This window comes from Engraulis encrasicolus, chromosome 17 (assembly GCF_034702125.1).
Source record: "Engraulis encrasicolus isolate BLACKSEA-1 chromosome 17, IST_EnEncr_1.0, whole genome shotgun sequence".
Lineage (NCBI taxonomy): Eukaryota > Metazoa > Chordata > Actinopteri > Clupeiformes > Engraulidae > Engraulis > Engraulis encrasicolus.
Window position 1 is genome coordinate 14,228,100 of NC_085873.1, and position 15,000 is coordinate 14,243,099.

The 15,000-nt window shown below is 45.2% G+C and overlaps 1 protein-coding gene across 2 annotated transcripts in view; it reads right to left on the minus strand.

Moving 5' to 3' along the window:
- radil2b (Ras association and DIL domains 2b) overlaps nt 1-15,000 on the minus strand; it is an 80,232-nt gene that overhangs the window by 21,145 nt on the left and 44,087 nt on the right. For both annotated transcript variants that reach the window (XM_063221800.1, XM_063221799.1), the window contains exons 11-12: nt 2,937-3,156; nt 1,711-1,883 (exon numbers count right to left, since the gene is read on the minus strand). In XM_063221800.1, coding sequence (XP_063077870.1) covers nt 1,711-1,883; nt 2,937-3,156 — 393 coding nt within the window. The remainder of the gene's footprint in view (nt 1-1,710; nt 1,884-2,936; nt 3,157-15,000) is intronic.

Below are 15,000 nucleotides of genomic sequence, written 5' to 3' on the forward strand. Positions count from 1 at the left end.
GCAATAGTAGAACCCGGAAACAATGGGCCAATGGAACCTCTCTCTCTCTACTCTCTCTGACTCTACTCTATGCTGGTCCAGGGGCCTGCATGGGATTCCTGCATGTTTATACTAAAAGAACAACAGAGTCTGTTGGCTGATGAAAATGACTTTGAACTGAAGAGCATTCAGGTTAAATTAGGTTGACTGTGGACCATCTGTGACCCCCCTCTCTCTCTCTCTCTCTCTCTCTCTCTCTCTCTCTCTCTCTCACTCTCTCTCTCTCTCTCTCTCTCTCCTCTCTCTCTCTCTCTCTCTCTCTCTCTCTCTCTCTCTCTCTCTCTCTCTCTCTCTCTCTCTCACACACACACACACACACACACATACACACAATTTCCTTTTTCTTTTTCAATGCTGTGTGTCAAAACTTCTCCCCAGTCTGAGAATTTCACATTTAACCTCCCTCTCTGTATGTCATAGATTATATTTTCATAGGCTGAAAATAAAGTATTGCGCAGAATAGGAAATATTCGGTGGAGGCTCTCACCTCAACAGGAATTCAGAGATTATAGGCCCTAGTTTGGACAATGTAGAGGGAGACAAACGAGAGGGTGATGGCTGAAAAAGTGAAAATGAGGCAGACAACGAGAGGGAAAAAAGGGGTAGGGACTAGGGAGAAAAGCCAGAGAGGGGAAGAGAGGTGAGTTAAGATTGAGATATTTTCAAAAAGAGAAAGACATAGAAATTGAGGGGGAAACGGCAGGAAAGAGGGGAGAGGAGCCACATGAGATGAACAGAGGAGAGGGAGGTTAGAAGAAGAGAGGTGAATATGGGAGAGAGAGAGAGAGAGAGAGAGAGAGAGAGAGAGAGAGAGAGAGAGAGAGAGAGAGAGAGAGAGAGAGAGAGAGAGAGAGAGAGAATTGGAGGGAAGAAGTGAACAGCTGTGGTGAATGTTGGAAGCGAGAGAGAGAATAGAGGGTAATATTGAGGAAAAAAAGGAGAGCTGAATGGAAGGGAGGAACGTTGGAAAACGAAAAGAGTTGAGGAGAGGAACATGGGAATAAAATAGGGGAGAGAAGTGAATGGAGGATAAAAAAACATGGAAAAAGAGGAGAGGGAAATGCAGAGGAGAACATTGGAAAGAAACGAGAGAGGAATAGCGTGGGAAAAAGAGCTGCATTTACAGTAAAAGGGGAGATTAATATTGCACAGCGAGGAGAAATAAAAAGAGGAAAAGATGGAAAAAACAACACAGGAAGAAAGAGGAGAAGAGGAGAGAGGTACAGTACAATGGAAAAAGAGTGGTGGCAAACAGAGGAGAGAAAATAAAAGAGGTGAATAGAGAGGAAAGTAAAAACAGAGTGGTGTGCAGAGAAGAGAAACAGTTGAAAAGGATGGCTCTCTGACTTGCAGGTGTGGCCTCAGGCATGGAGGAGGATAGGGGAGAGCCCTGGTTCTGCAACCCCTCCACTCATCTAGCTGTGCGGGAAATCGAACCAACTACCCTCCCTACTCTGTAGCCTCTTTGTGCAGATAGGTCCGGTGGCAGGCCCGGTCACTCTTTGCTGAGAAGGCTAAATCATAACAACATGGCTATGACATTACTAAGCGCCTTACATAGACTATGACTTGGTCATGACCATGTTTTTCACAGAGGCTCTGTGCAAAGGGGTTAAACATTTGCCTAAAACAACCAGAGAAACATTGAAAATAAGGGATGTTTCCTCTGACCTGCAGCAGGTGTTCCTTGGGTGTGGCGAGCAGGTTGACGGCGGTGGAGAGCTTGTTGAGGCAGGCCTGGGCCAGGTCTCCCAGCTCCACGCCATGGGCCCAGTCCATCAGCAGGTCCAGGTTGGCACGGATCTGAACCCCGCGGGACCACTGGTAAAACGACCCTCCAGACCCTGATGAGAGGAACATGTAAAAGTCCAAGAAATAAGAAAGAACTGTCTACCTCCAAATTTTTAGGGGCTTTTATGCCTTTATTTGACAAGATAGTGTGAGATGGTGACAGGAAGCAAGTGGGAGAGGGAGATGGGAGAGGACCGGCAAATGGCCGGAACCAAACCCAGGTCGCCGGCGCAACAGTCCAGCGCCCCACCGCCAGAGCCATGGCAGGGCCAAAACATGTCTACAGGTCCTTCTCAAATAATTAGCATATTGTGTTAAAGTTCATTTTTTTCCCATAATGTAATGATAAAAAATAAACTTTCATATGTTTTACATTCATTGCACACCAACTGAAATATTTCAGGTCTTGTTTTGTCTTAATATTGATGATTTTGGCATACAGCTCATGAAAACCCAATATTCATATTTCACAAAATTAGCATATCATGAAAAGGTTGTCTAAAAAAGCTATTAACCTAATCATCTGAATTAACCAATTAACTTTAAACACTGGTAAAGCTTCCTGAGGCTTTAAAAAGTCTCAGCCTTGTTCATTACTCAAAACCGCTGTCATGGGTTAGACTGCTGACCTGACTGTGTTTACTGTAACATTGAAGTCAATGGCAGTGGCATTGCATGAGGGTTATGAAAGCCCAGACATCATTGATGCTTAGCTGTCAGCAGTTTTTTGTTCTTTGATCTGGTGACCCACACTTCCCTCTTCATTATACTCCATAGATTTCCATATTAAGTTTTTCTATTTTTGTTACAAATCTAATTCTAATTGCCAGGCAGAACATTCCATTGACTTTCAATGGGGTTTCATTTTGGGAAACTATAATTAGACCTCAGAATATTATTTCATTTAAGACAAACAATTGATGCAACTAACGTGATTTGTGACACCAAAGAATAAGTTACCTGTCAAAGTGGCTAGTGAGAAATTGTTACTGGCCACAGCCAAGTTTTACCAACATTTGGTCGGTTGGCAGGTGCCAGTGTCAAGCCCTGAGACATACGTGTGTATACTTCTATAATACTTTATAGATGTATCTGAAGAGACCTACCCCTCTCCATGAGCAGGTTGAAGAGGAAGGCGTTGATGAAGAAGAAGAGGTACGCGATGAGCTGGGACCCGATGTCCCAGTGCACCTGGAAGTCCCTCAGGAGCTGCAGCGCCCTCTGCAGGACCTCCAGCACATTGCTGATCTCCTCGGGGACCACCACCTGCCCGCTCTCCGAAAAGGGGTGGCTGTCCAGCACGCTGGGTAACAGAGGGTACAGCACCTAATGGAGAATAATGGAGAGAGGACATGTTTTATGAGTTTACGTGTCTCAGTATAGGAGTTATACTCTCAGACGTGCTGGGTAACAAAGGGCACAGTCAAAGTCCAATCTCACGCACATCCAGATGCTTTCGGGTGCAGGTTCAAAAGACGTTAAGTTCATAAAATAATGAAAAAAGAAAAACCGCAACACCGATGCTCCCATTTACTTCATTTTAATCTTGTGACGTTTCGGGCCACCCTGGCCCTTCCCCCTGTCTGAGGAAGGGACAGGGTGGCCCGAAACGTCACAAGATTAAAATGAAGTAAATGGGAGCATCGGTGTTTCGGTTTTTCTTTTTTCATTAACAGAGGATACAGCACATGGCGGAGATGAGATGAGAGAGGAGAGAAGAGAAGAAGATGTTCAAGATGGTTTAGTGCAACGTGTTGAGTGTGCACAGTGGAGATATATCTCATCTGATGAGCGTTAGCAGTTGGTGGAGCACCTAATGGAGAATAATAAGAAAGAAGAGATTTTATGAGTTTGAATGTGTGTAGTTGTAGAGTGAATAGTGATAGCCGCTCTCTGAGGATGGTACACAGTGCACTATGTGCATTCACAAAGGCATATAACATGGGCAGGGTTGCCAGATGTGTCTGAAATTTCCAGCCAAAATAATGCTCAAAAGCCACCTGGAGGCACTAAATCCCACCCAATCTGAAATGATATTGATCTCTATGGCAATAAGTCAACAGAAAAACCTGCCCAATGTCCTTTTTTTTTACTCACAAACGGCCATCCTAAGCAGCCCAGTCTGGCAACGCTGAACATGGAGCACTACACGGCGTGCTTTGTTTAGGGACAAATGTTTTTGTTGAACGTATTATACTGTTGGGACCTGTTACCAGCTATCAGCTGCCCGGCAGTGTGTGTGTGTGTGTGTGTGTGTGTGTGTGTGTGTGTGTGTGTGTGTGTGTGCGTGCATGCATGTGTGCGTGCGTGTGTGTGTGCCCGACAGAGCGTAAAGACAGGTCGGTGGTGTGTTCCATCTGGTCTGAGGGGCCAAACAGAAGATGATCTAACTACCCCAGTAGGGCCTAGGAATGCCTCTGATAACATAACCAACAGTGTGTGTGTGTGTGTGTGTGTGTGTGTGTGTGTGTGTGTGTGTGTGTGTGTGTGTGTGTGTGTGTGTGTGTGTGTGATAAGATTATGCAATGCCACTCCACCATACTGAGCTCTATCTCGCTCACTCAGTCGCTCTCTTTGTAGTTCTACTTCCCTCCATCTCTCTCTGCCCGTTTTTTTTTTTTTTTTCCTTTCTCTGTTTTTCTCATTGCCTCTCTCTTCCTAGTACATGCTTTTGGGCCTCAGTTTGTTTACCTTTCTTTTCTGTCCTGCCCCTCTATCTCTCTCTATCTCTCTCTCTCCCTCTCTCTCTTTCTCTCTCTCTCCTGTCTCTCCTCTCTCTCTCTCTCTATCTCTCTCTATCTCTCTCTCTCCCTCTCTCTCTTTCTCTCTCTCTCTATTTTTTGTCTTTGATCACCTCCATGCCAACCAAATCAGCAAGTCTGTCTGTCTGCCTGCCTGTCTTTTGTCGGTCTAGTGTTGGTCTTCTACTCGGTCCTACTGTACGAATTGTCTGTCTGTCTTTTGTCAGTCTGGTGTCTTTCTGTCAACAGTTGTAAGTTAGACCTGTCTCCTTCCACTGCAAAATGAACGTCTTATTCAAAACAATGTACTCTCTTGTAAAAAGCTAATTTTGTTCTCAAATGACAAACTCAGGACGTCATTTTAGTAACAATAAACATTTATGGTAGGTCATGCCCTCCAATGGGCCTGTGGTGTCATGACCTGTCTAGTGGTTAACCAGGCCCAACTTAGAACTGACAACACAGAACTGATGGCAGAAACATGCCAGACTGACAAAAGACAGACATGCAGATAGACAGAGCTAAATAAACGACAAGAGAGACAGATCACCAACACTGTGGGGTCATAAAAAGATCAAATAAATTGAAGTCTTTGTAAGTGTTTTTATCTGGGGCCATGGAGGGTAATGGGCCAGGTATGTGAAAAGTGTGAAGTGAAGTGAAGTGAAAGTCCACCTGGGAAACTCCCATTGTCATTGTATCACAGCTCTCCACAGCACATCAGGTCGGGAGTCGAACCGGTAACCATTGGGTTACAAGACACCCTAACCGCTTACCCATGACTGCCCTAATTGTAATGCAATTGCATGTATTGCAATGACCCTGTCTGTATGCCTGTTGGTCTGTCTCTCTGCGTTCTTCTGTCTGTAGTGTTTGTGGATTGTCTGCAGGGGGCGGCAAGTGCATTGGCCAGGGGGTCATCTCTGATTGCTCTTGGTAGCCTCTTACTGAAGAAGGACCATGTCGACGGGTCTATTCACTTTTTGCTCGAAACACGCCACTACATGAAAACAACATTGCTATGACAATGCAAGGGGTCTGCAACAAAGCAAGCAAGGCAACTGATTAAGACTTGGTCACTACCATTTTGGTGACAATAAGGTTGTAATAGAGTCTCACCGTTAAGGGGCTTAATAAGATAAAAACAGGTACACAAATAAGCAAAAAGAAACACAGATGGCATATTTTACAGACATATAGATAGACACATACATGCCAGCACACACACACACACACACGCACACACACACACACACACGCGCACGCACGCGCACACACACACACACACACACACACACACACACACACACACACACACACACACACACACACACACACACACACACACACACACACACACACACACACACACACACACACACACACACAGGGCTAAACTGGGGGGGGGGGGGATCAGGCCGGGCATTTTCAGCCAAGACCGGTCCGCCAGGCATTGAGAGAGACAATGAAGCCTGTGGGCTGTGACATCATTCTATTACAAGCTATGTTGTCCACAACAGTCGAAATGAATATTTAAATCTGACTCGGAGAGGTCATCTGTAGTGGCATGAGGACTGATACCACTACACTGAGGGAAGGATCAAAAATAATAACAGTCCACTAGGCAAATGCCTGCCCTGTATTCCATACGGCCAATCCAGCCATGCACACAGAGGGGACAGAGAGAAAGGCTACCGCGACCGACACTGCCACACAGACAAGTCCAAATGAGCAGGCAGACAGCGAGGGCTGGTGGTTTATTTATTTGTGTCCTGGGGGTTATCGAGGACACCATCATCCCACACGTAAACAACCAACTGCACACACAAGGACGCACGCATGCACGCACGCACGCACGCACGCACACACACACACACACACACACACACACACACACACACACACACACACAGAGACAAACTCCACTTCCACCCACCACGGTCAGGGTCGATGCAGACGTCAATATACCGGAAATAATAATTACTTTGTTTCAGCAGGGCAAGCCAGGTGAGAGACACAGACTAGCAACTACTCTCACTCACTGTGTGTGTGTGTGTGTGTGTGTGTGTGTGTGTGTGTGTGTGTGTGTGTGTGTGTGTGTGTGTGTGTGTGTGTGTGTGTGTGTGTGTGTGTGTGTGTGTGTGTGTGTGTGTGTGTGTGTGTGTGTGTGTGTGTGTGTGTGTGTGTGTGTGTGTGTGTGCGTTAGCCTTGTAGAATTCCCCAAAAAAGGAGACCAATGACCCAGACATATGTTACACCCAAAAAGGGTGTATCCATCCCACCCTTAAAAATACTGAAGTGTTTAAGCATTGGAATATATGGAGCACACACAAATCACCCTCCCCTCAAGACACACACGCACGCACGCATACACACAAAAGGTACATAGATCCCACTCTTAGACATGGTGAGCTGTGCGAGAGATCATACACACACACACACACACACACACACACACACACACACACACACACACACACACACACACACACACACACACACACACACACACACACACAGGGAGGTCACAGGAAGACGAGAGTGCGTTCATGGCGTGACGTGAGAGACCCCATCTGTGCCGGGGGGAGAGGCAACCCCCTCCCCTGATTTGGGGTAAGCCCCGTCTCGTCTCGTCTCCTTTCCTCTCCGTCTTAAGGCTCCTTTATACCCTGGGTGTCCAGTCCACTCACGACAACACCAGCTTTGTTCCGGGCCATTCCGCCCAGGACAGCAGTTGACTTCCAAACTCCCCTACACTTGGCACCAGCGCACCCATCACCCCCGTAGCAGTGTGTGTGTGTTTGTGTGTGTGTGTTTGTGTGTGTGTGTGTGTGTGTGTGTGTGTGTGTGTGTGTGTGTGTGTGTGTGTGTGTGTGTGTGTGTGAATGTGTGTGCGTGCTTGCGTGTGTGTGTCTATGCGTGTGTGAGTCTGATTTATCTCTGTATGTTCTTCCACCATCTTTCTGTCTTTGTTCTGTTCTGTGTGTCTGTTTGTAGGTCGGCGTCTGAAAGCACCAGCTCTGTGCTCACTGCAGCTGTGCCCCTCATGGCCATTATACTGCAGTATATCTGGTGAATGTCATATACGGTATTATGCAGCTAAATATACAGCACAGTACTGCACTGGCTCAAATGCCATCACAGTGAGAAAATGGTCTTCAGCACTGTGTAAGTGCAGCAGTGACTCATACAAAGCCGTTAGTCACTTATCTCATTCCTCTACATCAGCAGTCAGGGACGGGTCATGATTCCATGGGCCCCAGGACCAGACAGCAAGAAAGGCCCCCCTTCCATGGAATCAGGAGGTTTTAATAGATTGTGTTGTTAAGCAGACATCATCATCATCATCATCAACTTTATTCCAGACTCGAGGTCCAATTTCAAGAAACATATCAGCACAAGTCCAAAGACTGTGTAGCAACTTAAGTCGTGTGTTCGCACAAAATAAATGTTTAAAAACTCAGCTGTGTGCTCCAGCCCCTACATTCAAGTGATGCTTGTCCCACTGTCATGCGCCTGCAAGCTGAGGGATTGTATTGATACCTGTATGTGTGGCTGTTAATCAATTTGGGGTGGTCGATTTTCATTCCGTGATGCTGCACAAGTATGGGAAACACTGCCTTCCATATCAACAGCATGGCGACTGGCGGTGATTTGGAAATAGAACTCAAGCAGATTTGTATCGGTCGCTCCCCACCATTGATGCTGTGTGCGAAGCAGCACTATAGGGTGCAGAAACACTCCTGTATACCTGGAGGTGCACTGGCGAGGATGGCGACCTATAAAGGAATTTTTCACAGGCCAACTAGACCCTGGTGACTTATTGGGCAAACCCAATAGCTGCATGCTTGACCCTGGACTGGGGAAGTCATAAAGTAGTGCCAAGTTTTCTCAGCAGTATATAACATTTGCAGGGAGCAAGGCGTATATATATGGTAGAGCTCTTCTGTTCTCGAAAAAATACTATTGCCAAGTGCACAAGTATGGTCTTCTCTAGGTCTCTCAGTCATAGAAAAACAACAAATACAGTACAAGAATGTCATGAAGTTTGTGAAGATTCCAAATGATCCTGATCGTTTTGGTTAAAACATTTAAGTTATAATCTCCTAAAAGTTCGGTAGCTCTGGAGCCATGTGGAGTTAGGTGCCTTGCTCAAGGGCACTTCTGCCAAGGATGGATGTGTAGGGAGAGGAAAGGGTGGGAGATTTGAACCTACGACCCTCTGATGTTAAGACCATCTCCCTAACCATTAGGCCACACCTGTGAGACTGTTTTGACAGCGGATTGCCTTCTTTTTATACTGAAATTTCTACTGAATCCTGCACCTTCTAAACAGATGAGCGGTGGCCTATCACAACTTAAGTTATCATTTATTTTCACCAGCTCTCTGGGTCTGTGCAACAAGTAACCAAGATGTCTTTTCAAGAGATGAATGCCCTGACATCTGAAAGGGCTGAAATGTTTGCCTTCTCACAAGCCGATGCAGACCGGATCCTTTTTCCAACAACAATCTCCCTGGAAAACCATCCATTGGCAGCAGAGGAGATGAAAAACAAATTAATTCGTATGAAGAAGAAGGAAACAAGGCTTCATTTACATGGATACACCTTGAGTGAGTACTGGCGCAACAAGCGGATCCCAGTAGGTTTGCGCATACAAAAAAGCCAACCATTGGAAAAGGGTCCAAGGACTTTGTTAAGAAATGGTGCGAACAAATAAAGCATTAAACAAATGCTCCATGGATTTGATGCTACTGGTTATTGAGGAGGTAACCAACAAAAAAGACATCATATCAAAAGACATAAAAGATCATGAGACACTAATGCAAGAGAAATTGGGAGATAATTTTCTACAAATTGATGATTCAATTAAACAAACCCTGAAAGACTATGAAGATGGATTGATGACTACAAAAATTAGAAAATACAAGAGAGATATAATGGATTATCAACATGGGAATGTCTACACATTTCTACATGAAAAACCAGCTCAACAACCCACTGAGAGTGCCCCCCAATCTGACTCCACCACAGCCGACAGTGACCTCCGAAGTGACTCTGAATCTTCCACTGGCTACCCCCATCCAGGAGGATATTGGCAATGAAAAAACGGCCAAGGCCAAAGGGGAAGAAACAGAGGAAGACGAGGCGTGGGAAGAAACGCACCTTCCAGCTGGGACAGGCCCAATACCCGTCAGAAGAAGAAAGCCCAGTGATAAACCTCTCTGACAAGGTACTGACTACCCAACAACTCTCTGTATTATCTAAAGGATTAAGTTTCGTCCCAACATATGAAGCTGACACATTTGAAGTCAAAACAGAACTGTACCGCTTCTTCAGAAAGATTAAGTTAAGATATATGTTCAGGGACTCTACAACACAAGAATCAAGTGCACCAGTGTTCAAAAACAAAAGTAAATTCAATCCTCTTTGTCCAAACCCCTCTATTCAAACATTTTGCAGAATGGTTGAGGGCGAAATCTTGGAGAACTATAAACACAATGCCCATTACTCAAACATCAGCCCAGATGAAAAGTCAGCTATTACAGAACTCTCTAAGGACACTAACATAATTATCAAGGCCGCGGACAAGGGCGGAGCTATTGTGGTGCAAAATATGGCTGATTATAAAAAAGAGGCCTATCGCCAACTTGATGATGGTGAATTCTACAGAAGACTAAGTGGCAATCCAACTAAAGAATTTCAGAGAAGAATCATAGATATTACAGATAATGCCTTGAGAATGCACTGGATATCTAAAAATGAACATTCCTTTCTGAACTGTAAACACCCTGTGACTCCTGTATTTTATATGTTACCTAAAATCCACAAAAGTTTGGTCAATCCCAAGGGAAGGCCTATCGTTGTCATGAGCACTCTCTCTCCCTGGTAGCAACCTTAATTGCATTCAATTCTCTGCCACTCTGCTCACTCTCTCCCTACTCTGCCTAACGAGCTCCACCTGGCTCCGCCCTGCTCTGCTCTTGTTACCTGGCCAGCTGCACTGCATTTCCCACTCACCATCCTCACCTTGCCTCACTCTGTTCTAATTACTCTGCCAGCTGCACTGCATTTCCCCACTAACCTCTCCCAGTATATCAAGCCCTGTTTTTCAGCCAAGCCCTGTCAGATCGTCTTCAAACCTGGACCTGTAACCTGCCTGTCTACGCTCTGACTCCTGTCTGATTCCGATCCTCTTGACTGCCTCCCTGTTCTACTGCCCCGACTATCCCGACCTGCCTTCTGGACCTCGACTACTCTCTGATCTTCAGCCCCTCCGGTAACTCGATTCTGCCTTCTGTCTCTCACCACGATTATTGCCTAGCCCTGGTCTGTACTTCTGCCTGCTGTTCATATTGCTGTTGTGTGTGTGTTCCCCCAGTTCTCCGACCACCAGATGAGCAAGCCCAGACGCTTCACCACCCTCAGCCCGACACGCCGCTCGACCACTGGGGGACACACACACTAGGCACTTTGGACTGGAAACCCCCGGACACTTGGTGACCCCCGGAGCCCCAGGTAACCCACAGGACCCTGAAATACCCCAGAGCCCCCAAGCACCCCTGGAACCCCTGACACCCCTGGCACTCCTAGCACCCCTGGAACCGGAACATCCCAAGACCCCACGATCATCTCACTCCTCTTCCCCCCTGAAACCTTTAATAAAGAACTCTGAATTTGAACTTGCGCTCTTGGGTCCTCTTCTGTCCGTGACAATCGTGGCTAGCAATGACTCACTTTTAGAGCCATTATCTAATTTTGTGGATCACTTCATCAAGCCATATGTCTGCCAACTTCCATCATATGTCAAGGATTCTACTGATGTTATTAATAAGATCTCAGAGATCACAGACTTACCTGCTGACATACTGTTAGTTACCTTAGATGTTGAGAGCCTCTATACAAATATATCACATAACCGGGGACTAGATACCTTAGGCTTCTATCTCCAGGATCGTACGGATGTCCCACCTAGTCACTATCATTGAGCTGGCCTCCATGGTTCTGAAGCTAAACTACTTCTCATTTATAGGGGAATTCTACTTACAGCTGAAAGGAACCTCTATGGGCTCCACTTTTGCTCCTGATTACGCTAACTTATATGTGGGGTATTTTGAACACAAATTTGTCTTTAACTCTGATATGAACCCTTTTAGTCAAAAAATTCTTAAATGGTATCGTTACCTTGATGATGTTTTCTGTTTGTTTCAAGGAACAAGTGAAGAACTGTTAGCATTTGGTACATATCTAAATGGTTGTAACTCTGACTTAAAATTTACTCTAGAATATGACCAATCACGTGTAGCTTTCTTGGATATGTGGATTATACTAGATAAGGGGAGTCTAACTACTACCTTATATAAGAAAGAAACTGATCGCAACACTTTTCTCTTGGCCACCAGCGCACACCCAAGAGCTTTAAAAAATGGACTACCTAAAAGCCAATTTTATAGGTTAAGAAGACTCTGCCACACTGACAATGACTTCATTGAGAAGGCAGTAGAAATGAAGCAGCGGTTCCTTGAACGGGGCTATACAGCTCAATGTTTGGATACTGCATATCAGAATGCTTTTTCCAAGTCCAGAGCTGACCTCCTGAAAAAAAGTGTAAAAAAAGATAAACGTTTTTCAGTGTCCTGCATTACCACCTACACTCCCCAGGCCCACATTATCAAAAAAACTGTTGAGAAACACTGGCATATTCTAACCACAGATCCGGCCCTGTCTGAACTTTTCCAGGACCCTCCTCTCTTTGTTCACAAAAGAGGACCAAACCTTCGCAATAAGTTGATCAGAGCTAACATCTTGCCCCCTCCAAAACAAACACTGTTAACTCCAATCAAGGAAGGGAATTATCCCTGTGGAAATTGTGCTCAGTGTCATAGTTCAGTGAAAACAAATACTTTTAAGCATCCTAGAACAGGTAAAAGGTTTGGAATTAGGGGAATAATCACATGCAACACAAAAAATGTTGTTTACATGTTAACATGCCCATGTGACAAAATTTACATTGGTAAAACCACCCGTCCTCTGAAACAAAGAATAAGTGAACATAAGAGCTCCATCAGGAGAAAAGATGAAAACTATCCTGTTGCCTGTCATTTTAATGATCTGTCACACCCTCTCTCTTCCCTTAGATTTCAAGGTATAGAGCAAGTAACCCTACACAGAGGAGGTGACATCGACAGGAAATTATGCCAAAGAGAACTTTTTTGGATATATACTCTAAATGCATTGCAACCATCAGGTCTAAACGAGGATTTTGACATGAGTGTGTTTATATAATTAAGAAATATGGATTTAATTCTGAACTGTTTGTGCTCTGATTTATGATGGCTAATGCCTGATGTCTGCAAAGCATGGACTTGTTCTTGTTTTCTCTGTTTATGTTTCATGTTTGTCTTTCACTACATTTCCCAGAATGCTTCACTGACTCAGAGTGCTGCACCACAGGTGCCAGTAATGATGTATATTAACCACAAGCACTGTTTGTATGCACTCTGTCTGATGAAGGTCTAAGGACCGAAAGCTTGCAAGTCAAGTAAAGCTTCTTTGCACAAAAATAGACCTGAAGTGTGCGGATTGCCTTCTTTTTATACAGAAATTTCTACTGAATCCTGCACCTTCTAAACAGATGAGCGGTGGCCTATCACAACTTAACTCAGCAGTATATAACATTTGCAGGGAGCAAGGCGTATATATATGGTAGAGCTCTTCTGTTCTCGAAAAAATACTATTGCCAAGTGCACAAGTATGGTCTTCTCTAGGTCTCTCAGTCATAGAAAAACAACAAATACAGTACAAGAATGTCATGAAGTTTGTGAAGATTCCAAATGATCCTGATCGTTTTGGTTAAAACATTTAAGTTATAATCTCCTAAAAGTTCGGTAGCTCTGGAGCCATGTGGAGTTAGGTGCCTTGCTCAAGGGCACTTCTGCCAAGGATGGATGTGTAGGGAGAGGAAAGGGTGGGAGATTTGAACCTACGACCCTCTGATGTTAAGACCATCTCCCTAACCATTAGGCCACACCTGTGAGACTGTTTTGATAGTCTCATGGTTTCCGTTTCATGGTAATAAAAAGTAATCAGGAAGGCATATATCTCTTCCAAAGGTACTTTTCTATTGTATGTTATTCTTTAATATTTTATGTAATCACTGTGCCCAGAAGGAAAAAATCAATATGCACACTCATGCAGACCTGCCTTCCTCTTGTCTACGAATAGTCCCACACAGGGCACAGGGCCGGTGGCAAGGCCAGGGATAAAGTAATCTGAGAGGGCCCACCCAATAATACATAGAGTATAATGGGAACCCAATTCTGCCCACCCCCACTGGGGGCCTGGGGCCTGGGGCCTGGGACAACTGCCTGGGGCCTGGGGCAACTGTCCCCTTTGCCCCACGGCTGCCTGCCTGTCTCCTTCCCTGCTCCCGCCACAACACTCCTGTTGAATTATCAGCTGCACAATCAGCACGTGTGCATGTTTAACATCTCTCCTAGCGGACTCCAACAAAAAAAAAACGTAAAAGTAAAACACAAACACACGTTTTTATGAGGCCCCGGCCTTAGGCAGGTGTTTCCTTTACTGATAGATGGACTAGTGTTGGAGAGAACATAAATACCCTACATCACTTTTCTCATCTGATTTGGTGTTATTTTAGCTTTTCAAATGAAACAGTGTTTGCCGTTCCGTTGTTTGTTTTCATAACGCTGAAAAAAAGCCATTTGGGGAAAATAAAATAGACCTGCTTTCAAAAACATGGCAGAATGTGATTTTTGTGTGTGTGTGTGTGTGTGTGTGTGTGTGTGTGTGTGTGTGTGTGTGTGTGTGTGTGTGTGTGTGTGTGTGTGTGTGTGTGTGTGTGTGTGTGTGTGTGTGTGTGTGTGTCAGTGAGAGAGAGAGAGAGAGAGAGAGAGAGAGAGAGAGAGAGAGAGAGAGAGAGAGAGAGAGAGAGAGAGAGAGAGAGAGCGTGAGTGTGTGTGTGTGAGTGAGTGAGTGTGAGTGTGTCTGTGTGTGTGTGGGGGGGGGGGCGTTGAGTGGGATGAAAAAACAAGGAGTGGCATTGAGTTGAAATGGGTCGGCCATAGCCACCTATAAACACACACACACACACACACACACACACACACACACACACACACACACACACACACACACACACACACACACACACACACACACACACACACACACACACACACACACACACACACACACACACACACACACACACACACACACACACACACCTTATGCATGCGCACACACACCGGCCTAGGAATAAACCCGCACGGCTTGACCAATCAGCAAAATAAACGACCCGGACACGCTTTTCTATATGGTGTCTTTCTACAGGGAGCCTTTCAAGAGCTTACCACTTACACAGACACATAAACACAGACATTCAGACAAACACACACAGGCACAGA